Source organism: Mandrillus leucophaeus, unplaced genomic scaffold (assembly GCF_000951045.1).
Source record: "Mandrillus leucophaeus isolate KB7577 unplaced genomic scaffold, Mleu.le_1.0 Scaffold60, whole genome shotgun sequence".
Taxonomy (NCBI): Eukaryota; Metazoa; Chordata; class Mammalia; order Primates; family Cercopithecidae; genus Mandrillus; species Mandrillus leucophaeus.
The window spans coordinates 3,802,216-3,825,321 of record NW_012106475.1 but is presented as its reverse complement, the minus strand read 5'-3'; the positions used below and the strand labels follow the sequence as shown (position 1 = coordinate 3,825,321).

At 39.0% G+C, this 23,106-nt stretch overlaps 1 protein-coding gene across 3 annotated transcripts in view; it reads right to left on the bottom strand.

Annotated features, from left to right (window-relative positions):
- Positions 1-1,426: 1,426 nt before the first annotated feature.
- The window catches only part of FERMT2 (fermitin family member 2), a 96,036-nt gene continuing 74,356 nt past the window's right edge, over positions 1,427-23,106 (bottom strand). For 2 of the 3 annotated variants that reach the window (XM_011999717.1, XM_011999716.1), the window contains 10 exons: positions 22,663-22,770; positions 19,330-19,464; positions 18,297-18,346; positions 16,934-17,058; positions 8,589-8,695; positions 8,235-8,456; positions 4,853-4,873; positions 4,186-4,310; positions 3,730-3,871; positions 1,427-2,689 (listed from right to left, as the gene is read on the bottom strand). In XM_011999717.1, the coding sequence (XP_011855107.1) occupies positions 2,516-2,689; positions 3,730-3,871; positions 4,186-4,310; positions 4,853-4,873; positions 8,235-8,456; positions 8,589-8,695; positions 16,934-17,058; positions 18,297-18,346; positions 19,330-19,464; positions 22,663-22,770 (1,209 nt within the window). In that variant the 3' untranslated portion in view covers positions 1,427-2,515. The remainder of the gene's footprint in view (positions 2,690-3,729; positions 3,872-4,185; positions 4,311-4,852; positions 4,874-8,234; positions 8,457-8,588; positions 8,696-16,933; positions 17,059-18,296; positions 18,347-19,329; positions 19,465-22,662; positions 22,771-23,106) is intronic. The other variant, XM_011999718.1, reaches the window with a different exon arrangement.

Here is a 23,106-nt window from a genome sequence, read left to right as displayed (position 1 = left end):
TTTTTTTTTTTTTTTTGAGATGGAGTGTTGCTCTGTTGCCCAGACTGGAGTGCAGTGGCACAATCTCAATTCTCTGCAACCTCCACCTCCCAGGTTCAAGCAATTCTCCTGCCTCAGACTCCCCAGTAGCTGGGATTACAAGTGTGTGCCACCATGCCCAGCTAATTTTTGTATTTCTAGTAGAGACGGGGTTTCACCATCTTGACCAGGATGGTCTTGAACTCCTGACCTCGTGACCCACCCACCTCAGGCTCCCAAAATGCTGGGATTACAGGTGTGAGCCACTGCGCCAGGCCCATTTGACCTTTTTCTAAAATGCTAGACAGATGAGGTGTAGACAGGTACAAACTGGACGAAGGTCCAGGACTAGACATTCCAGACTTGGGGAATGATAGGGAGATGGGATGAGTGCAAAGTGGAGAATGTGAGCTGCCCAGCTGGACTGCAATGCAGATTGTTGGGAGATAAGGATGAAAATGTGGGCTGGGAAACCATACAAAACCTCTGAGCACTTTACTTTGGCTTTTATCCTGTAGGCAATAAGAAGTCATTAGAGCTGAACTGCAGTCAGTGCTATGTTGGGGCTGGATTAATCTCAAAATCACTGGGAGGGCAGCAGGGCAAACTAGAGGTGGGGCAATCAGCACAGAGGCTATTCTCACTTGCGTGGAGGCCATGGGACTAGAAAGCACTTGAATAGGTGTGGTTTCAATGAATGTTTTGGGGCTTTCGGTAAATGACATGCAAGTTGCTGAATATTCAAGTTGCTGACTTGCACAGTCACTTACTAAAGATGAGGAAAGGGAGTATATTTTAAAACGTTTAGTGGAAAGGTGCTCTTAAATTTTGGAGCAAGGCCTGTTATGGCTTTAGAGTGCAAAGAAAAGTCATGGAGAATGTGATCTCAGCCTTGTCTTAAGATAGTGCCACACTACAGCAGGCACAGGACAAAGAACTGAATTTGGATGATGGTGGCAGCAATGACAAGAGAAAAGATGCAAGGCTGTGTGAGGGGAAAATCAGGAATTGGTCTACATACAAAGGGTAAAGGACTAAACAGTCTTGAGTCTTGAATGATGACAGCAGTAATGACTGGCAGTAAATTCGTAAACGTATTTTTTTTTTGTAAAACAAGAATAATTTTGTTATTTAAAACAAATTCTGCCACAGCCAACTTCTATTTATAAGTACATTTCTAACATTTAGGTATTACACATTCATTTTTAAGTGTTAAGAAAATGAGGGCTTTTCAATTGAGGCGAAAGACTATCTTTGAGATAAAGTGTGTCTATCTGGCGATGATGTGGAATACTAACCAGTTGTTCTCACAAAATAACAACATGTAGGCAAAGCATTTCCAAAAGGCAGAAGTTCATTTCTACTAAATTGATACTATGTAAACATTAAAAACAAGTACAAAAATAACTATTAAATAAAAGTTTTGCTTTTATTTAAAATAAAATGCATTTATACAGTCTTTGAACCATGGATTATTGAACAATACTGGTAATCCACCTCTCCCTCGCACCCTTTTGGGCTATGTGAGCTAGGAATTTTCTGACTAGCACCAATACAGATTGTAACAGCGCAACAGACTAGAACATGGCCAGTCCAGGCATTAGAGTTAAGGACATTGTGGCAAATCATCATAATGAAGTCATTCTTAATTTAGTAGATATTAAAACTGCACATTAATTATATCTCTTAAAGGCATTTAATTAATGCAGAGATGCTACATTTAAGCCATTTGCTAGTTGTGAGTAGTTTTTAAAAAACTGTACAATTTTATAAAATTTGTGTTTGTACATTAGTTACACAAAATGCATACTTCATAGAACTTTACTTCATATTGTAATGCAAAGAGTTGCATATTTTAGGCAGACAGTGATTATGCTGGTGAATACTAAAAGTGTAATACAATATGGTGTAAAAATAAAAACACAAGACAATATACATAACATGCTTATTCAAGGACAAAAACAAATCAAGCACGACAGACTAATAGCATTTTCCTTCAAGGTCAAACACAATGACATTATTAAACATCAGGCCTCCTGCAGGCCTGATTTATTTGGGGGTGGGGGGAAGGAATTAAATGGCTACCAGAAGTAGGATATTTTAAAACATGATATCAAATTAAACATACATTAAAACACATGCATTAGACATGATAAATAGAGTTCATATAGGTTAAGGCCTGGATAGCTTTAAAATAGATGGCTTGTTTCTTACAGTTTGGCTAGCTTAAATCAGTGATGGTCTGTTCCTGATTTGCCCACTATTTCAGTTTTAAATTCATGGCCCTAAGGAATGTGTGCCAAATTCAAGTTTTTATATCCTGATAGATTAATAGTCGTGCTTGTTTAGTGCACATATTAACTGGTCTGGTAAGGCAAAGAAGTTTTCATGATAAAATGATAAATTTCAAGCTTACTTTATTAAGCAGCATATAACAAACAGCTTTTAAAGTTAAATATTGTTATGGCCGTGGAGTTTCATTAAACAGTATTTCTATTCACACCCAACCACTGGTAAGTTTGTAGAACATCTCTTCATCTAAACTCTCATTTTGGTCTTTTGCACGTGTTGAGAGAAATATGTAGCCACCAATGAATTCATGAACCACTTTGCAATCTACTTCAGTACAAATGAAGGACAATCGTACTTCATCTGCAAACTCTACGGTGACCTGGAACAAAGACAAGAATCATCAGTGCTGTCCCGAATGCCAGGTGGCGGGGTCCACACAAAACGACTCACACAACTACTGCGCTACTTAAAGCCTGTCCCATCACAAAACACTGGTTGATCCTCAAATAATTAGTCTGTTTAAAACCTAAACTAGTAATGCCTTTAAGTCCCAAAGAAGAAGTTAAGTTTATTGCCCTTCCCCTACCCTTTAAGTTTTCATGTTCTGAAAAGGAAGACTAGGAATGCAAGGGTTTTAGGTCATTCAGTTCTCAAATGGTCTCTGGCGATTCAATTAACGAGAATGCCTCTCTTCAAGTCCTGGAGGAAAGCCTCCTTCCTGTGTTTTAATATTTGCTTCAGATATTTAAACTTTAGGTATCACGTTTGAGTATTTCAGAAATATAAGATTCTTTGAAGTAACATGAATTGATACAATAAATCCAATATGATCCTAAACCAAATGACTTATTAGTAAAAGATTGTTCAATTTAAATGATATTCGTGTACTCCAAGACCAGGGGCAACATGATGTACAGTGGTAAATGTGCCAGGTTTTTAAGCCTAAAGCATCTGAGTTTGAAATGACTCTGTAGTTACTTTGTGCGTGGTCACAGACAATGGTGGCCCTCAAGCCTCTATATTGCAGTGTCTTCATTTGTAACGTACGGTAATCCAACTACCTTAAAAGGCTGTGATGAGGTTTTGAGATGGGGTACTAATGTAAGCCTCCAGTATCATGTCTGGCACAGGGTAGGCATTCAACAAATAGTAGTTGCTATTTCGGAGTAGAAGGGCTTTATCCATTACCGAAAGACAAAAAGGGCAACAGTCTAAGCAAATTATATGCTTAGAATTTTAGTAACTGGGCTAATTATGAAATAGGCAAATTTAAGTGAGAAATGAATAGTCAACCATGGTCTGTCTGTACTTTAAGAGGTGGTGGTACAAACAATCATCAGAATTTATAGGCCTTTTTATTCCTAATGTGCTAATTTGTATCAGAAGAACTATATTCAAGTAACATTGTGACGAGTTTACCATTTTGATTTCCCAGTTGACATTCCACTGTTTCATGTTGCTGAAACGCCATGTTTTAATTGCATCTCCGGTGCTGGCATCCATCCGAATCAGTCTGTTGTATGCAATTCCAATAAGTTCTTCTTTTTTGCCCCCTTGGAACCTATAATATTTAAGAAAAGAACAGTTACAACATGTCGTGGGGGAACATGTTGGACTGCTTTTCTTCAAGGTAAGTGTTCTCTAACCCTAAAAGAGTGCTATACCCTTAGTAGTAAAACAAACACAATTATCTTGAATTTTTAATGTAGAAATTAAAAGCTTACAAAATACATTCTAACAGTCTTTGAATTCTACTGTAATATGAGTTAATGGGTCTACATAGGTATGCTTTAAATGTTTAATATCTAATTACATGACATAGATGAAGCAAAAATGCAGATTAAGGTTTACACATAGATGCTTAGAACCACTGACCTTGCAATGAAGTGTGTGATGCCAAATTCAGGTAATGACTGCCAAGCTTGAATAAATCTCATCTTGGCTTCAATTAGACTCATCTGAGCTACATTCTGATGGGCCTCCAAGATTCTCGCTGTTATCTAAACATGATTAAACATCACCTTTACGATTGAACATTATTCTCTCATGGGACAATCGAGACAAAAGATCAAAAGACTGAATTACGTACCCCGTACCCCAAAATCACATTGTAAGAGTTGAAATCAAAATATCTGAAGCTACATTTGGAAATTTTAATAATGTATTATATAATGATTTTTCAAAATAAGTCTTAATTTCAGTTTTCATATATCAACAAAAAGTACTATTAGGAGTACACAGTTGCCACACTTGAGACATATTTCAAATGCATACAGATAACGGTACTACTATTATAGAACAGCACATTCTAATCCACATACAGATGAGTTTTAATTAAATTTAGCACTATGTCTATAATCAGAATGAATACCTGGAATACAAGTTTCTAGCAGGATTATCTGTTAGCTTTAAGGTACTTGAAATCACCGTAATCATTTTTATTTTAAATTTCACTACGGGAGTAAATTCCATGAGGAAAGGTTGTGGCTATGAATTTTTTTTTATTCTTCTTTTTCTTTTTTGGTAAATATGGAGAACTTACCAAATCTCTTACATAGCCTGGCTGTAGATGGCAATGCGAGGAAAGAAAAAGGAAGCAGAAAGAAAAAAAAAGGCAATCAGAAAAAATGGCAATGAAGCAAAGAAAAAGTTGCGGTCACCTGCAAACCAAAATTCCAGCCAAAAGTCATGCAAAAAACTACTTTAGGTAGAAACCAAGCAAAGTAAATGCAAGAATGAAAAATGAAAATGAGGAAGCAGCAATTACTTTCCATTTAGAACACTGAGAAACACTCCACATTATTTTAGAATGTTAAATGTTACTAAAGAACCTAAGGGTAGAAATTTGTAGGGAGAAAATAAAAAGAGCAAATATTTCTTTCCCCCTACATCATGTACCCAGTTCTCACTGGTTAGGATAAAGCCAATTATTTTAGTAGCAAAATAAAAGTATTCAAAAGCCTTTAAAGTTTTCTCAGATTTAGTCAGATAATATGATCCATGCACTGCTTTTCAGAAATAAGAATTTGAAGGCATAAAATAAGTGCAGTGCCCATCTGTTTCTTTTTTTACACAAGAAAAGCAAACCCCTCAGTTACCATGTGTTTTTTGCATCCTTTTTCCTGGAAGGGAAAATAAAGAGATGCCGTATACTACATGAGGAATTTCGGCTTTATGGCATTAGTCATTTCCATTTAGATTAACATAAATCAACATATAAAATAATTCTTCAAAATTTAAAAAGCCAGTTTGAGAGTCATATTTGTTTAAAAATACCCATAGAGTATTTAGTTAATATATGTATAATTGAAGGGAATTAAAGTAGGTTAAATACAACAGGTTATTTTGATAGACCCAAAAGAAAACTACCAGTCGATATGCCCTGGAAGGGAAGAATGTCCTTGTGGCCTGCACATCTTCCTACAGACTCCAGAATGCAACTGGATATAGCTTAATAATTACTGAGCACTACGTCCAGTGTGACTAGTGTGGTGCCTGACACACAGTAGCAACTAAGCTTCTGAGGATCACTACTTACTAGGCGCCAGGGCAGTAATATCTGGAAACAATTTTCTTTTTTTCCTGAGACAGAGTTTCACTCTTATTGCCCAAGCTGGAGTGTGATGGCTCACTGCAACCTCCGCCTCCCAGGTACAGGCGATTCTCCTGCCTCAGCCTCCCCAGTAGCTGGCATTATAGGCATGCACACCACCATGCCTGGCTAATTTTTGTATTTTTAGTAGAGATGGGGTTTCACCATGTTGGCCAGGCTGGTCTCAAACTCTTGACCTCAAGTGATCCGCCTGCCTCGGCCTCTCAAAGTGCTGGGATTACAGGCGTGAGCCACTGTGCCTGGCCAACAATTTGTAAGTCTATTCCAGCAAAGTGTGGTGGCTCACGCCTGTAATCCCAGTGCTTTGGGAGGCCAAGGCAGGCGGATCACTTGAGCTCAAGAGTTTGAGACCAGCCTAAGCAACATAGCAAGAGCTCGTCTCTACAAAAAATACAAAAATTAGCCTGGAGTGGCAGTGTGTGCCTGTGGTTCTAGTTACTAGGGAGGCTGAGGTAGGAGGATTGCTTGAGCCTGGGAGATGGAGGCTGCAGTGAGCTTGAGCTATGATGGTGCCACCGCACTCCAGCCTGGGAGACAGAGCAAGACTCTGCCTCAAAAATAACAAAATACACACCAAAAACCTAACCTATCACTCTGGTGAGAGAAAGTAGGGTTAAAAATGTGCATTTGATTAGATGGCAACATGAAAGGCAAGGCCAGAAGGATCTTTAACCATGGACCACACACAAACTGTCCTCCTGTCAGTAAAAGATGAATCCTCATCTTTGTTCTCAGGAGAATTTTCAGTTGATAGTTTCTAGTCAAGAACTATCATTTAAAAGGCTTCTGAGAAAACAAATAGTTGACAGTGAAAATAATGTGTGGCAGTTCTCGTTTAAGCTCGTCTATCTCCCTGATACCTTACTGTGAAATGATAAAACTGGTCAGGTTTAAAATTACTTATTGCCTTTGAAGGCAAATATATTCACTTTTAGAAACAAGATTCTGTATAAATAATTTTAAAATGAAATAACTACGAATATGAAAAATGAAATTAGCACTTGCTTTACTTTCCCTTTTTAACTTACAATCTACATTCCACACAGTTCCCCAGGGCAGCATTTCCTCCATTCCTTACTACTCCCACATCATATGACCATGGGATAAACAATTTCTAGGCTTACACAACCTCTGAGACTTAAAGACAAATACTCTGTGATTAAAACCTCTGAACATTTAGGTAGAAATAATTTCAGACCCATATAATCAATATTATATTTAAAGTTAAGGAATTAATAAGTGTTCTGGGCATTTCATTGAGCCTTTTCAGTATGTTTTAAAATTACTCCTTAACAAAGATTAAAGCACAATTAGATAAAAACAAAATATTTATTTTAAAGGTCTTCATCCCCCCCACCCCCAAATTGAAGCCTTTTCCTTTTATGGCATGATGTTGGGTGCAGGGAATACCAGGGCCTATCCCAAGTGAAATTCCCCTGTAAAGGACTTTTATGTTGTACCAAAGAACCATTTTCCTAAGTAGCAACCCTTTTATGGTATTAATTTCCAAAGAAAAGAATTCTAAACAGAGTGGACAAAAGCAAATTTCAATGAAAATTTACCAAACTGTGTAACTATGTATAAAATTTTGGTTAGGTTCTGACTGATAATGTTAAGAAAAGACACAGCTAAAAATGTACTCTTGTAAAGTTTCATTCTAAAGTTGGAAAAGCCCATTCCAACAATAGTTGGTATTATGAATTTTGTTGGGAAATAATGGCTGCACTTTGCGTCACATTTACTTAATTATATAAGGAATAAAATTAAATAAATTAAGGAACGCAAAGCATTGAGACCATATTCAATTCCCTAAAATGTCTGAAAGAACATCATCATGTTAACAGAATGATTTCTGCAAGTTGTTTAGAGTAAGTTCTCAACTATTCTGCCTCCTTATTAAAATGATAAAGATTTGTTTTAAATGACCAATTTAAACTTGACTAAAGGTTACTTTATTTCCTACAGGTTAAGTATCCATTATCCAAAATTCTTGGGACCAGAAGTGTTTTGGGTTTCAGATATTTTTGGATTTTGGAATATTTGCATTACACTTACCGGTTGAGGATCCCAAATCTGAAATCCAAAATGTGCCAATGAGCATTTGAGAGTCATGTTGGCACTCAAAAAGTTTCAGATTTTGTAGGATTTCAGAAGTTCCAATTAGGGATACTCTTATCTGTATTTTATATTCTAACCACCTGACATAATATTAAGACTAAAAAGTTTTGTTTAAGAGGGGAAAAACAAGGTTATGTATAAAATTATAAAAACAAACCAGCAGAAAACAGATGAAGTAAAATGAAGCAAGTACCTGCTTGTTCTTATACTTTTTTAGATAGCGGGGAGACACCAAACATTCAGGATTTATATCAGTCGTGATCTGCTCTGGTATTAACTGAGGATCTGGGTTTAAATGCTGCATCTTCAGAAAGGAAAGAATATTTTGAACTTCTAGGTTGTAAGAACTGTCCGCCATGGTCTTGCCTTTGGAGGCTAATCTGCAGGCTGCCATCCAATGTGCATACTGTTTTTCCTGGAGAAAAGAAATACTGATGTGTGCAATGTATCACGAGACAGGTCTTTCAAGTATAAAATATAAGGATGACTGGTCAACTCATTTAGAAATCCAAGAAAATTGAAGTGTATTTCTAACTGAAAGACTTACATTGTCACAACGAAGCCAGATTTCATTCATGCCCTCTGCAACTGGAATCAGGAGTTTAATGTTAAATTTTTGGCCCGAAATGTTTACATCTGGGGTAACTTCACATCCTGTAACAAAACATTTTTAATTATCAAAATGGCTAAATTTACTTTTAAGAAATCTCAAGTCAATATAAGCAGCTCTCATTTTGTGGCATCTTAACATGCTGGATTTTGCCATAGTATTTTATGAAGGCATCTGCTGCAGAAGGTAATATACACATTTACTTGGGAAGCTGAAATGAAAATAAGCCGGGCATGGTGGCTCATGCCTGTAATTCCAGCCCTTTGGGAGGCCAAGGTGGGTGGATCACCTGAGGTCAGGAGTTTGAGACCAGCTGACCAAATGATGAAACCATGTCTCCACTGAGTACAAAAAATGACTGAGGTCAGGAGATGGAGACCATCCTGGCTAACACACGATGAAACCCCATCTTTACTAAAACTACAAAAAACTTAGCGGGCACCTGTAGTCCCAGCTACTCGGGAGGCAGAGGCAGAATGGCGTGAACCTGGGAGGGGGAGCCTGCAGTGAGCGGAGATGCGCCACTGCACTCCAGCCTGGGCGACAGAGCGAGACTCCGTCTCAAACAAAACAAAACAAAAACAAACAAAAAATTAGCCAGGCATGACGGTGGACACCTGTAATCCCAGCTACTTGGGAGGCTGAAGCAGGAGAATCGCTTGAACCCGGCAGGTGGAGGTTGCAGTGAGCTGAGATCGTGCCGTTGCACTCCAGCCTGGGCAACAAAAGCAAAACTGTGTCTCTTAAACAAACAAACAAACAAAAAAACAAACAAAAACTCTATTTAGAATTTCACTTTGTAGGAGGCTTTACAGAAGGCAGTGCAGATTTACTGAACTAGGTGTTAGATGATGGCATAACAGCTGGCATAAACAAGTAGTAAAAGTATAATAAATACAGCAACGTAGAGCTCTGCAGAGAGACGTGGGTTCCAGACTTTTCTTTGTCACTTATTATTATGGGCCATTTAACTTATCTAAGTCTACATTTCCTGACCTTGAACTCTACCTCACAGGGATGATTTAAGGATAAATAAGATAATACACATGTCGAAGCTTCCTAAAGCTTATTCCAATTGTCTGAGAATGACATGAACAAAGCACAGTGTCATACGATCATGCAATAGGCTCGATGAGGAAAATTTTAAACTGTTAGTAGGGCTTGCCTTTTCAATTCCTCTTGGCACAGAACATAAGAAGATCATACACACTCCATATCCAGAAGAACAAATGTTAAAATTGTCACTTTCCCCCTCTACATAAATATTTTAGTATTAAATAAAAACACTTTAAATAAAGGAGAGGCCCTCTTTATTCTCCTCCCTAGCAACTCGTACCATGAATTTGGTAGATTCCCCCCTGCCCTTTGTTTTCTTTTTAAAATATTTCTACACACAAATGTCTTCTTTTATATCTCCTTTTATACAGGCTTTAGAATGATGAGAATGTGTGTGACAAACTGTTAAACGTGCAAAGTTGAAACAGTTGTTTGAAAGTACACAATCTTTTGCACAAGTATCATTAATAATTCAAGAGGATTTACAGTATACAATTCCATAATAATTAGGACTCTTAGGGAGAGACAAAGTGGGTGGTAACTCAGGCACTAGTGTAGGCTCAGAGGCCTACACTGGGCCACATCTCAAACACCCATTCCATGCCACTTCAGCTACCTACTTCCACGGCAACCACTGGACTTCCTCAGTTACCCAATTAGTGTACTTCTGAAAGGTGAAATGCAAACAGCCGATTCTGATCACAATCTCTAATCCTAACTCTCATCAAACTCTTTTAGGAACCCTATCCTGCAACCCCTCCACTTTCTCCCCAACAGCAACAGAAGGAAGCAACAGCTCCCTCCTTCCCAATCCAGCCTGGACCACATTCACTGGACATCAACTCCAACGGCCGAGACTCACTGTCTTCACATTATACATTCTCCTAGTAAAATCTGCCCCCTAGGTAAATAAATCCCTCTATCTTTTCCTTGCCTATACTCAGGCTGCTTAGCACTGCAAGACGGGAAGGAGCAAGTAAAAAAGGTTTCACTAGAGATTCATGGATACCAACCTCAACTGGGCCCTTTATGCTTGCATCCTTCTGTGCTTAAACAGACATTTTCAACAATGCCTACTTCAAATCTTCTCAGACATCCTACAATGTCACTTAGTCTCAAGGGACAACTCCACCTCTTATGTCTCCAAGAAAATGAAAGCCACCAGAAGTTAAGTCCATCCATTTCCTGCCACCCTAGAAGATAAACTGAGCTGTCCTTGCTTCCACACAGTGCGAGAGGCATCCCTTATCCTCCAGCTTTCCTATCCAAGTGGGCTGAGTTCATTACCATCCCAGGAACCCTGCTCCACCACCGAGATCCTCTCTCTCAAGACACCAGATTTCCTTCTTCCTACTGCCACATTTCCATCAGCATTTAATTTCCTCAAATCTCTCCCATCTTATACCACAACATACCTCCCTTTTCTGTTACCTCTTTCCCCCTTCCTTGTCATAGATAAGGTTCATTAAAAAGCTTTGTCTCCTCTCTTTCTCTCTTTTTTTTTAATAGAGACAGCGGTTTCACCATGTTGCCCAGGCTGTTCTCAAACTCCTGGTCTCAAGCAATCCACCACCGGCCTTGGCCTCCCAAAATGTTGAGATTACCAGCATGAGCCACCGTGCCCATCTCTTATCTACTTCTCAGTGATTGTACTTTGGCTCTATACTCAATAAACCACTGAAGTCTACTCAGTTTGTTCTTGTCAAGGTCACGAACCACATGGCTAGATACTATGCTGGCCTAACTACCTTACTTTACTACAATATTGGACACTGTTAACTACTCTGTCCTTTTGAAATGACTTTTATGTTAGCTTTCATCGTACCTCATTGCCACAGTCTTCCCATGTGTTTTTTTTTGTTTCCTTTGCAAGGTCCCGTTCTTCTAACCTGCCCTGTCTCTTAAACATGGGTGATCTGCAGGGTTCTGTTCTTCATCTTGTCTTCTCACATTTACAGACCACCATTCCAGTGGCTGCACTTACCATTACTGCTAACTGCTATCCTACCAGCATCTGGAGCATGTGCATCTTTCCCCAACCCAATGTCTACAGGCTAGCTCCAAACAGATATCCCATAGGCACCTCAAATTCAAAATATCCCCACATTAAACTCATGTTTTCCCCAAAACCCAGCTCGCTCTTCTACATTCTTATCTCAGTATCACACTATCCACTCAATGCACAAGTCAGAAAAATGACCCCACTTCGACCTCCTCCCAAATAAATCACCCAGACTATTGACCAAACTTCCTCAGTATCTATTCAGTCTGCCCCTTTTCTCATCTCATGTTGATTATCTTAATTTGAATTACTATCATCTCTCTAAAATGACTCCTCTGCACCGTAACTGGTATAAATATGGATCTTGTCATTTTTGTGTTAATATTCTTTCAGTGACATGTCACTGCTGCCAGTTCAAAAAACAATCTCCTTACTATTTTTATCATCTAATGTCTGCCAGTTTCTTCTGCGACTATCTCTCACGTTAGCAGGAATCACATTCAATAGCTATTAAGGAAGTATTCATCCTTTCCCTTAAATTCTATATTCCAGCAGCACAAAACTCTCTGCAGTTGCTGGTGCTTTTCTTTAGGCTTTTTTTTTTTTTTGAGATGGGGTCTGGCTATGTTGCCCAGGTTGGTCTTTAACTCTTGGGCTCAAGTGATGCTCCCACCTCAGCCTCCTGAGTAGCTGGAATTACAGGCATGTGCCACTGTGCCTGGCTCTCTATCCCCAATGAAGTCTCTCCATCCTCACTGAAGGTTAAGTTATAGAGCACCCTTACCCCTTGCTCCTTTCCTTACTTTCCAAAGTACTATTTATTACGCCAATTGCAATTTTATCTCCCCAACATGCTCTAAACCACCTTGAGGATTGGGACTGTAAGTGGTTCTCCCTTGTATCTCTAGTACCCAGTAGTTTGTGGCACAGAAGTTCACTTAGTATTAGCTGAAATCAATTTTTAGAACTTTGCATTTTAGATCTCTATGAAGCCTTGGCATCCAGTCTAACACTCTCATTTCTCAGAAGAAGATATTATAGGCCCAGATATGCTATCTTTCCAAAATCACAGATCTAAACCAGGTGTAGTGGTGTACACCTCCAGTGTCAGCTACTCGGGAGGCTGAGGTGGAAGGATCACTTGAGCCCAAGAGTTGGAGATAAGCATGTACAACACAGTTTCAAAAAATGAAACAACAAAAATCACAGGGCTTGTTTAGTGGAAGAGCGGCATCTAGGCCATTTGATTCTTGGTCAAGGTGTTATCAGTGTGGTGGTGCCCGTGATGAGTGTGATGATCAGTGTGATGAGTCCTTTCAGAGGACTTGGGAACAGCGGGATGAAAACTGAGAACAACTTATAAACTTATTATTTCCATGCCAGGACTTGACCTCTCAGTTATACAGAAAGAAGGTTAAGATGTAACAGGGACAGTGAGAACAGGGGCCAGAAGACAGATCTAGTCTCAAAGTCAACAGTGATCATTTATGCTGGTCCTGGGCCGCTGAAGAGGGAAGCAGGAGAAGGCTGCGGTGGATCCTGAGGGCAGCAAAGAATGACTGACACCCAAAAGTGAAATGCCCGTGACTGAGGGAGGAAGGCAGTGAGCCTAATTAAGAGTTTCAGGTAAATTACAGAATTCCAACATGTGGGAACACAGCAATTCTCTACCCAGGACTGAATTTTTCTATTTTTTTTTTTTTTAATTTGTGTAACTTTAAAAGCAACAGTTTAAGTGACTACTAGGCAGAGCTCACGTACTAGGGTACAGATTTCAACACTGTGTTGAAATACAGTAAATCTATCCTAATGTACGATATACAGTCATACACTGCATAAAAGCATTTCAGTAAACAACAAACTGCATATATGACAGCGACAGTGCCTTCATAAGACTATAATGGAACTGAAAAATTCCTACTGCCTAGTGACACTGTAGCTGTCATAATATCATAGCTCACATCTGTGTAAAAACTATTCTGCTGCCAGTCACAGAAAAATGCAGCATGTACAATTACAAGTAGTACATAATACCTGATAATGATAAATGACTGTGTTACTGGTTTATGTATTTACTATGCTATTCTTTTTATCATTATTTTACAATGTGCTTCTACTTAAATAAAAAAGTTAACTGTAAAACAGCCTCAGACAGGTCTTCAGGGGGATTCCAGAAGAAGGCATTGTTACCAGAGGAAATGACAGCTCCATGCTTGTTACTCCCCCTGAAGACCTTCCAGTGAGACAGGATGCGGAGGTGAAAGTGATAATGATGAACCGGATCTCGTGGAGGTCTAGGCTAATGTGTGTGCCTGTGATTTAAGCTAACAAAAGGTTAAAAAAAATTAAAAATCTAAATATAAAAAAAGCATACAGAATAAGAATATAAAGAAAATATTTTTGTGTAGCTGTACAATGTTTAAGCTAAGTGTCATGAGAAAAGGGTCACGATGTTAAAAGTTGTTTCTAAAGTTACAGTAAGCAAAGGTTTGAAGAAAGAAAATTACTGAAGTTTTAAAATAAATTTCATGCAGCCTAAGTATACAGTATTTATAAAGTCTACAGTAGTGTATAGTAATGTCCTAGGCCTTCACATTCACTCACCACCCACTCACACCCAGAGCAGCTTCCAGTCCTGCAAGCTCCATTCATGGAAACTGCTTTATACAAGTGTACCTTTTTTTTTTTTTGAGACAGAATTTCACTCTTGTTGCCTAGGCTGGAGTGCAATGGCGTGATCTCGGCTCACTGCAACCTCTGCCTCCCAAGTTCAAGCGATTCTCCTGCCTCAGCCTCCCAAGTAGCTGGGATTACTGGCACGTGCCACCATGCCCAGCTAATTTTGTATTTTTAGTAGAGACGGGTTGGTCAGGTTGGTCTCCAACTTCCGACCTCAGGTGATCGCCAGCCTCGGCCTCCCAAAGTGCTGGGATTACAGGCATGAGCCACCATGCTCACCCAAGTTGTACCTTTTCTAGATTTAAATATGTTTAGATAACAAATACTACTGTGTTAGAGTTGTCTACAGTATTCAGTACAGTAAAACGCTATACAGGTTGCAGCCTAGGAGCAATCGGCTAAACCATACGCCTAGGGTGCAGTCGGCTATACCCTACAGCCTAGGTGTGCAGTCAGCTATACCATCTTGGTTTGTGTAAGTACACATACTCCATAATACTCACACAATGACAAGATTGCCTGGTGACACATTTCTCAGAATGTATCGCTACTGTTAAATGATACACGACGGTACCAAGTACAATTTAGAAATATGAATCAGGAAAAGCACCTTTGTGTTTTAAGTGTTAAATGAAATTGTTTTGGGAGTCATTTTTGTGAAATCAGTCTGAAGCCCTTTTCCTTGGTGCTGTTGTCCACATCTGAGTACTTCGAGTTAGGCATATACTGCCTTACCTACAAAAATATGTGTACGTACAATGTACCCAAAGAAGAGATGGGCTGGGCCACTAGAAATAACTCTGAACTGGCTTGCCAAGGGTGGTGCAACCTTTGCTATTATCAAGCTGGTGGGAAACCAGGAGGCTATGGCTGCAGGTGTTAGCTCCAGCGCCTAGAAATACCTCCTTCCTTTCATTTTCTGTGTCTTAACTCTATTCCGAATTCAAGTCTCCCATGAATGCATCTGACTAGGATCTAAGTCTCACTGGAAATGAGTCTACAAAGTGTATTTTAGTTTTTTAGTCTTTGCTCTAAGGGAAGATACACTAAGAGGACTATGGAACAGACAGTGAGGAGCCAGCCGATTGACTGCATCATCCAAAAGGCATGCCAGGTGCCAAGGGTGTGTGCTCACAGGAGAGTGGTCCTCAGGGGATACAGCTTTCTGGAGGAAGTGGTATCTAAACTGAAAGCGAACCAGGTGATTTTATTGAAAAGTATTACCCCAAGTGAGAGGCTCATTAACGCTCTGCAAAGAAATCACAGCAGCAGAATGCCATCTATCTGCAGAAGAACCAGACTAATCTGGAGAGGAAATTCCCCTACCATCTGAGCCAGGCCATCATCAGATGAAAAAAGTGAAGGAGAAGTACAAAGAACCAACAGAAGAAATCAATGAAATAGGAAATTAAGCTGTAGCTCATAGACCTTACTGAAGAAAAGGAAAAACAAAATCCAAAACAAAGCCAATAGCTTAGCCTTCATCCAGGCTTAGCCCAGGCTGTAGGAAGCAGGCCTGCCACAAATGCCCTGAGGGAAAGGAAATGAGCAACCCAAATACCAGCCCCTAGTTCTGAGATAGCTTTGGATTTGAAAAGATAGGACAAGAGGAAACCAAGGAGACTCAAGGTGTCAGCTAGAAGCCTCCGAGGAATATCCTGGAGTGGCCTCAGAAGCCAGGCTGAGAGCAAAGAAAAAACTGTGTGAGGAAGAGGTGTTGGGGAAGGGGAAGAGGAAGGGAAGGACTTGCCCAAACCCTGAAAGTGTCAGCGACCCTACTGGCGAGCCAGGAAAATTCAGAGGCTGAGGACCCTGAGTGGGACCACCAGCCTGTCATCAGGGAGGGTGAGGAAGAGCAGGATGTTGAAGATGAAAGCCCAGGGATGACTACAACGTGGCTGAAAATAAGGCAGAATCCAAAACAGACAAGGAGGCAGTCCCTGCAGAATAAGGAAACTCTAAATGTCCTTAATGCTGAAGCTGGAAAGACAACATACGCTTACTTGACAAGCTAGAAATGCAGAATCAGCTGGGTGTGGTGGCTCACACATGTAATCGCAGCACTCTGGGAGGCTAAGGTGGGCAGATCAATTGAAGCCAGGTGTTCGAGACCAGTCTGGCCAACATGATGAAACCTTGTAGCTGGGTGTGGTGGTGTACACCTGTAATCCCAGCTACTGGGGAGGCTGAGGCACGAAAATCGCTTGAACCCAGGAGGCAGAAGTAACAGTGAGCCAAGATCATGCCACTGCACTCCAGCCAGGGCAACAGAGCAAGACTCCCTCTCAAAAAACAAAAAGAAAAGTTGAGTCATACATTTCAGGTCAGGACTGCACAAACAGATTACAACGAAATATTTATTGGAATTGAATACTTCAAAACTGTGAAAAGTACTATGTAAAAAAGACATATCTAAACATTTTTAAAGTACCCAAAGGAGTAAAGAAATTGATTTTTAAAAAACCTGTTTATCCCAGCAAGTGGCTCATTGACTATTAGGCCAATGGGGATGCCACCATCAACAGCCGTGACAGGCTCTCCTTACCCCTGAGGTTCATCTGATGAGCTGGCGTGCCACTGGATTCTTCTTTGCTCTTATAACAAGAAATGGATGTGTCTTTGAAGGTGCACCAATATTGCTTGTAACCTTTCAAAGTCAGCTTTTTTGGCCTATGTATCAAACAGAATTAACAACAAAATCACTTTGAAGTAACTTTATTGACGCTATATTAGCAAAGTTTCACAATATTAAGTCTGGGGTCAAGTTTTACACGTGCTGACATCGATCCCCCTTTGTCAGTGTCTTAGAGTCAGTGCTGCTGTTACTGGATGTGAGCCTCCCTTCTCAATCTACTCTAGAAGATCACACAAACAGCGTGCCTGTGTTCCAGTATTCTGCAGCCGTAGTCATCACATCTATCACTGACCAGGAGGTCACATGGGAAGGGCAGGAAAAGAAAGGTGAAGTAAATGTCAGTAATTGGAAGATTCCTAAATCCTGTAATTACCTGCAGGTTTATGGGTGTCTGCAGAGTTGCCTTGGGGCCTCTATAAAGATGCAAGTTTACCTGGCAGGACTGAAAGTGGGGGAAGTGCTGCTTTCTCCAGGGTAAATTCCAATGGTGACATTAACTTGCCACTCCAATGTCAAACACAGAAGAAAGATGACAGAGCAGTCATGAGGGTATGTAAGGACAGAGCAGTCATGAGGGTGTGTAAGGTGCAGGTAGATGAGAAATGTGTCAAGGGGGAAGGAGAAAGGGTAGGGTAGTGGCATCTGAAATCATGCCCTTATCTCAGAAATGTTCCATATTTTGAACTGTTGTTATGTTCAGCTACGGTAAATGTTTTATTCTAGAGTAGTTTTATCTTATATAGTAGAAAACAGTATTTTCCACGTCACCTCCTTTCCTTTCTCTCCTCTCTGCCTTAATGCCGAGCTCTCTTGATTCTGGGCAATGCAGCTGGATAGAGTGTTTACAAATCTTGATCAGATATACTAGAACTTCATATACAATGTTCCATGAACAAATAAACAGAGTTCAATAGAATCTTGCGCTCTGAACGAGGAAATAATCGCTGGCAGTAACACAGTTCGTTATGTACTGCTTCCAACTGAGGCCCAGAGGGGCTGTGCCACTGTATTACTGTTTCAGCATCTGTATGATGCAATCTAGGTTTCACAATCTTTTTTTAAAAGAAAAATGTTTATCTGATAAAAGAATGAGCATTGTGATTTTAATTTCGTAAAAGTGGTTATTTTCTCTCATGGTAATTTGGTGTTCACCTAACTGGTAAATCCGTTTACAGTAGATGTGTTAGTCAAACTTACAGTTAGTTTCAATGTGACCATGACTATAAAACTGACAGTCATTAATATTTGGAATCCCTCCTCTTTTTGTACTTACTTGAAAACTTTAATATAGTCAGCAAGTTCAGGAATGGAAGTAATGTCACCCTAGGAGAGAGTTAAATCCTTTTTTATTTTTTTAAAATATTTCAAATTCTTTCTAACATTTGGTATCTGATATCAAGAACTAGCTTACTTAATAAACAGAACGACATAAAATACAGATGATAAAGATTTTAACACAATCACATTACATGGTCTTATGGACCATATTCTTGGTACAAAGGCATTTTCAAACAGCATAAAAGGTTAACAAAATTTTCATCAAAATGGCGATTGATACAACTCATAAGAATATGTTATCTTTAATACCGCTGAAACTGTAGCTGCATCTAAATCTGCACACTGTAAAAGGCCCAAAGTGTTTCTTCAGCAGTAACTAATCCCTATACTTAAAAACCAAACCCAGCATTTCACAATTTTCCCGAGATCTATTTTTTTCTTTTTGTAATATTTCAAATGTGCACATCACTAAGTGGATTTTTACCATGACTTGAGATTATTTTCCTCTGCAGAAATGTCTTCTCACCACTTGTAGAAGAATTTGCAGAGTATTAGAGTATTAGATATATTCTAACTGTGTTGAATGCACTAGAGACGAATACATTATTACTTTAGAAACAAACAAACTTCCCAGCGGTGGTAGGAGCACTGCTTAAGGCCAGGACTTTGAGATCAGACTAGACAACACAGTCAGACCCCATCTCTAAAAAAATTAAAAATTTAGCCAGGTGTGGTGGTGCATGCTTGTAGTCTCAGCTACTCAGGAGGCTGAGGCAGGAAATGGCTTGAGCCCTGGAGTTTGAGGATGCAGTGACCACTGCACTCCAGCCTGAGCAACAGAGCAAGATCCTGTCTCAAAACAAAACCACCACTTTGCTCAAAGTTCCTGAAAAATTAACATCTGATTTCTCTCTCTAAAGCATTAAATATTTCTCTCCACCACCCCCCAAATACTTTGAACCTAAATCCACAAAATGGAATGCATCAATTCAAGCTAAATTAATAGGTAAAAAAAAGATTCATCCTACCAAAATTGTTGACGTTTTACCCCCTTCCAAAGTAATCTCCAGGTCTGAAAGGGCAGCATCAACTTCATCAACTTCTTTGTCACTGTTGTTCAAATGATTCTCTGACGTCATGATTGACAGCTTATTGATATGATACTGAAACCAGAATTATTTTATTAAAATAATTGCTATAACTGTAAAACTCTAAGATGAAATTACTATCTGAATCTATATTTAATGTTTTTCAGTACCTAATTGGAAAAGACAGAAGCGTCTGGGAATAGAATGAAAGGAAATAAAGGGCATGGCACCTGAAATCAATATCCTAAACCTGCTAATAAATATTTATCCAAAAGACGTAGGGTCTTTGGACACATACCAATGAATTCATCGTTTGGGGGCCCTTAGACTTAAGAGAGTTAACTGTCCTCAACTCTATTTCACATTAACAGAGATTTGACTTTTTTTTTTTTTCATTGTAATCTTCCCTGTGTCTATAACAGGGCCTGTTATCAAGAAATATTGAATAGACATATAGAATATGCATAAGGTCTTTTGTAGAAACGGATGAACACTGAATGCTGTACATTGCTCCTATTACCCAGGAGAAAGTCATCATTACTATGTCAAAAGCTAAAGCTCCACCTTTTCCCCATCCTCGATTCAATGCTCTGTATTCTCATATGTAAGAATGTTTGTACATGAGTATGCACATGGATACCCACATATACGTGGGTGGGGAGGGGTGAAGAGAGAGCAGTCAGTAGTGGCGACTACTCATATGTAGGCAGGAAAATTTTGGGATACAGAATAGTTATTGATTTTAAATATACTTCAGTAAGTGACTTAGAACCAATATTCATAATCTAATAGATTTTTATGTTAAACCTTAAGTCTTCTACAAAGGTCAGCAGAACCTTTAAATCTTAATCAGTTACCTTTCAAAGCAACAAATGGTGCTCCAAATGTCTGAAGTATTCATTTAATACATTCATTTCATGGGAGCATTTAGTGAACTAATCTGAGGCCACTTACCAATGTTCTTCTGTGTTTTAAGGTTTAGTGACTGGTAATGAATAGTCTCTGGCTACTTCAATTGTGCTGAAATGAGATCTTACAATGGTAGAAATGTCCATGTTCATAAATTATGGAAAATGAGGTAGAGGTTGAGGTCTTCAGGTCCCAAATGTCAGAGTATATTAAGAACCAGGTGAAGAACTGGTCAAAAATACAGATCCTTAGGTTTACTCCAGAGATCCTGATTCAGGAAGTCTGGGGTCCAGCCTGGAATCTGCATTTTTACTCACTGCTCTGGGTAATTCTGATGCAAAATGTCCTCATGAGTCATACTGGAGAAATCCTGGCTGTGAATGGCACTTAAAAAATCCAGCTTTGCTTTCAAAAGTGCAAGGGATATCTTAAATTTCTTAATACATACTCTGACCTAAATGCTTTAAAAACAACGTGACTAATTCATCTACTTTACTTTTTATCCCCACCTTCTTGTTTTTATTATTTTGCTTCTTTTTACTATCGTAAATTTACTTTACACAATGATCCAGATGTCCCAAGGAGAGTATACTTCAGAGTACAGGCTCTGTCTGAAAGAAAAAATACTAGGTCTCCTCCTCACCATACTTTCAGTTTCCTTATTCTGATACTAGATGGTTTCATACAACCTTAGGGTCAGTCTCTGAGAAAGCCTCTAACAACTCAAGGTATCTGTATGCCAAAATACTCCCATTAAATCTAGATTCTAAAATGGTCTTGGAGGGCTATGGTTTTGAGCCCATTCCACTTCCATGAACTGAAACCTATGGTCTTCTGAGGTGTTCTTTCTGTACTGATACAGAATGTCCACGATACATTCGGTGAGGTGGGCTGCAGAATCATGTCATTCTTGTGAGAACACAACTGTGTGTACTCTCATTTTACAAACACGTTTTGAGCACCGACTATGTGCCACGCATATAACAGGCATCTGTTGGTTTTAAAAACAACCATAAACATGACTATTTAATACAAAAATAAAGCAACAGTATAAAATCTGTGGTCTTTCACACATATTTTACAGGTATTATTATTCTATCATTGGCAAAACCTCCACTAGAAAATCATGAGCCTGTATCAAAGTGAGAAGGATGCAGGAAGAAAGCCATAACCAGGTAAGGGGACTCCCAACAAACTGCTCCAGAATTTAATTCAAGAAATTCGCCAGAGAGTCAGAATTATCTGGAAACACAATACAGGATCCTAATTGGCTCATTAAGCAAGTCCCTAGAAAATAACTGAAAATATCTGTCACCTGGGATTTTCCTTGTCTACGCTTCTTTGCCACTCTTTTCATTACGTAAACTAAGGTGAAAATTAGCTGTTCTTGCTTTATTTTTTTTTTTTTGGCTAATCTCACTCCCCATTCTTGCTTTCTAATGGCAACTTTTTGAGTCACAACTGAAAACTTTTCTGGATGCATAAAAGAAGGCATCCAGAAGACTGAGAGCATTTTTGTGTTCTAAGGAAAAACAAAATCCTTTCTACAGTGAAAAGTTCTTCAGCTGAATGTCAACTCTGCTTCCTGTACTTCTGTTATTTATAGAACACCAACTTCATCAGGACTTTAGGCTGAACCTAGAATCCCGTCATAACCAGGAATACTTGCCAAAGCATTACTCGGGTATCTGAAATTTAAGAAAGATGAATTAATTTGGTCACCAGACCTCAGTATCTGTAAGAATGTGGACGTGTGGATGCCACCTTAAAGTTATTAATGAAGTGGATAATTTTTAAATAAGCTCCCCTATAATTCTGAAGGAGGTGGCATGTAAGAACCACATATGAAAAAACTGGTTTAATCTAAGGAGGCTTGTCAGTTATCTACTTAAGAATTATCACTGTAGAAAAAGGTTTGGTTCCACTAGTCTCTCTAAATCTTATCACCTAAAAGTATTGCTGTGCTACAGCCCATTTTATCATGTGTTGTATCATCCCCAGCTATTTATGAAATTATGTAGGTAAGCTTCAGATTAGATTTCAGAAATCTGATTTTTAATAAATATTTTCTTTCCAAGGAAAAACTGAGGAGCTTTGAGCAGATATATATTTGGGGGTGAGAGGATGATTTTTTTCCTACAAAATAGAGAAAAGTACTTAAGTATACCACTAAACTCTTGGAAAAGATAAAAAAATCAAACTAAAATGTATTTGTTTTGCTTTCCTAAGTGTCTGCTCACTTTCTTAATGGCAAAAATTCTGTCTTGTGAAATGTTACTGGAATTACTATTCCACTTTACTGTTTAAAAATACCTCCCTACCCTTTACCCGAATAGGTCCCATTTCCTAGACCTTTCAAACTACCTGCAGGGCTGCAAACATCATCATTTCTTCTTCTGTGCATTCAATTTCTTCCAGGAGAATGGCCCATTTGGCCTGCTCGTAAAGCTGATTGATTCTGATTGCATCATACTGCAGCAAGAGAAATAGTTATTTTGTAATATATAACCTTTACCATGGAAAAATTTCAAACTCTGAATATTCAATTGACAAGAAAAATTTAATACTTTTTTTTCCCTGGGATTTTAATTTACAACCAAGAATTTTTATTTACAATCAAGTATTATTAGAAGGATACCTATAGGGTCAGTCATGCATATATATGCCCACATGTAATTTTCTGTTAAAAATGACATTAAAGGCCAGGCACAGTGGCTCATGCCTGTAATCCCAGCACTTTGGGAGGCCGAGGCAGGGGGATCACGAGATCAGGAGATCAAGACCATCCTGGCTAACACGGTGAAACCC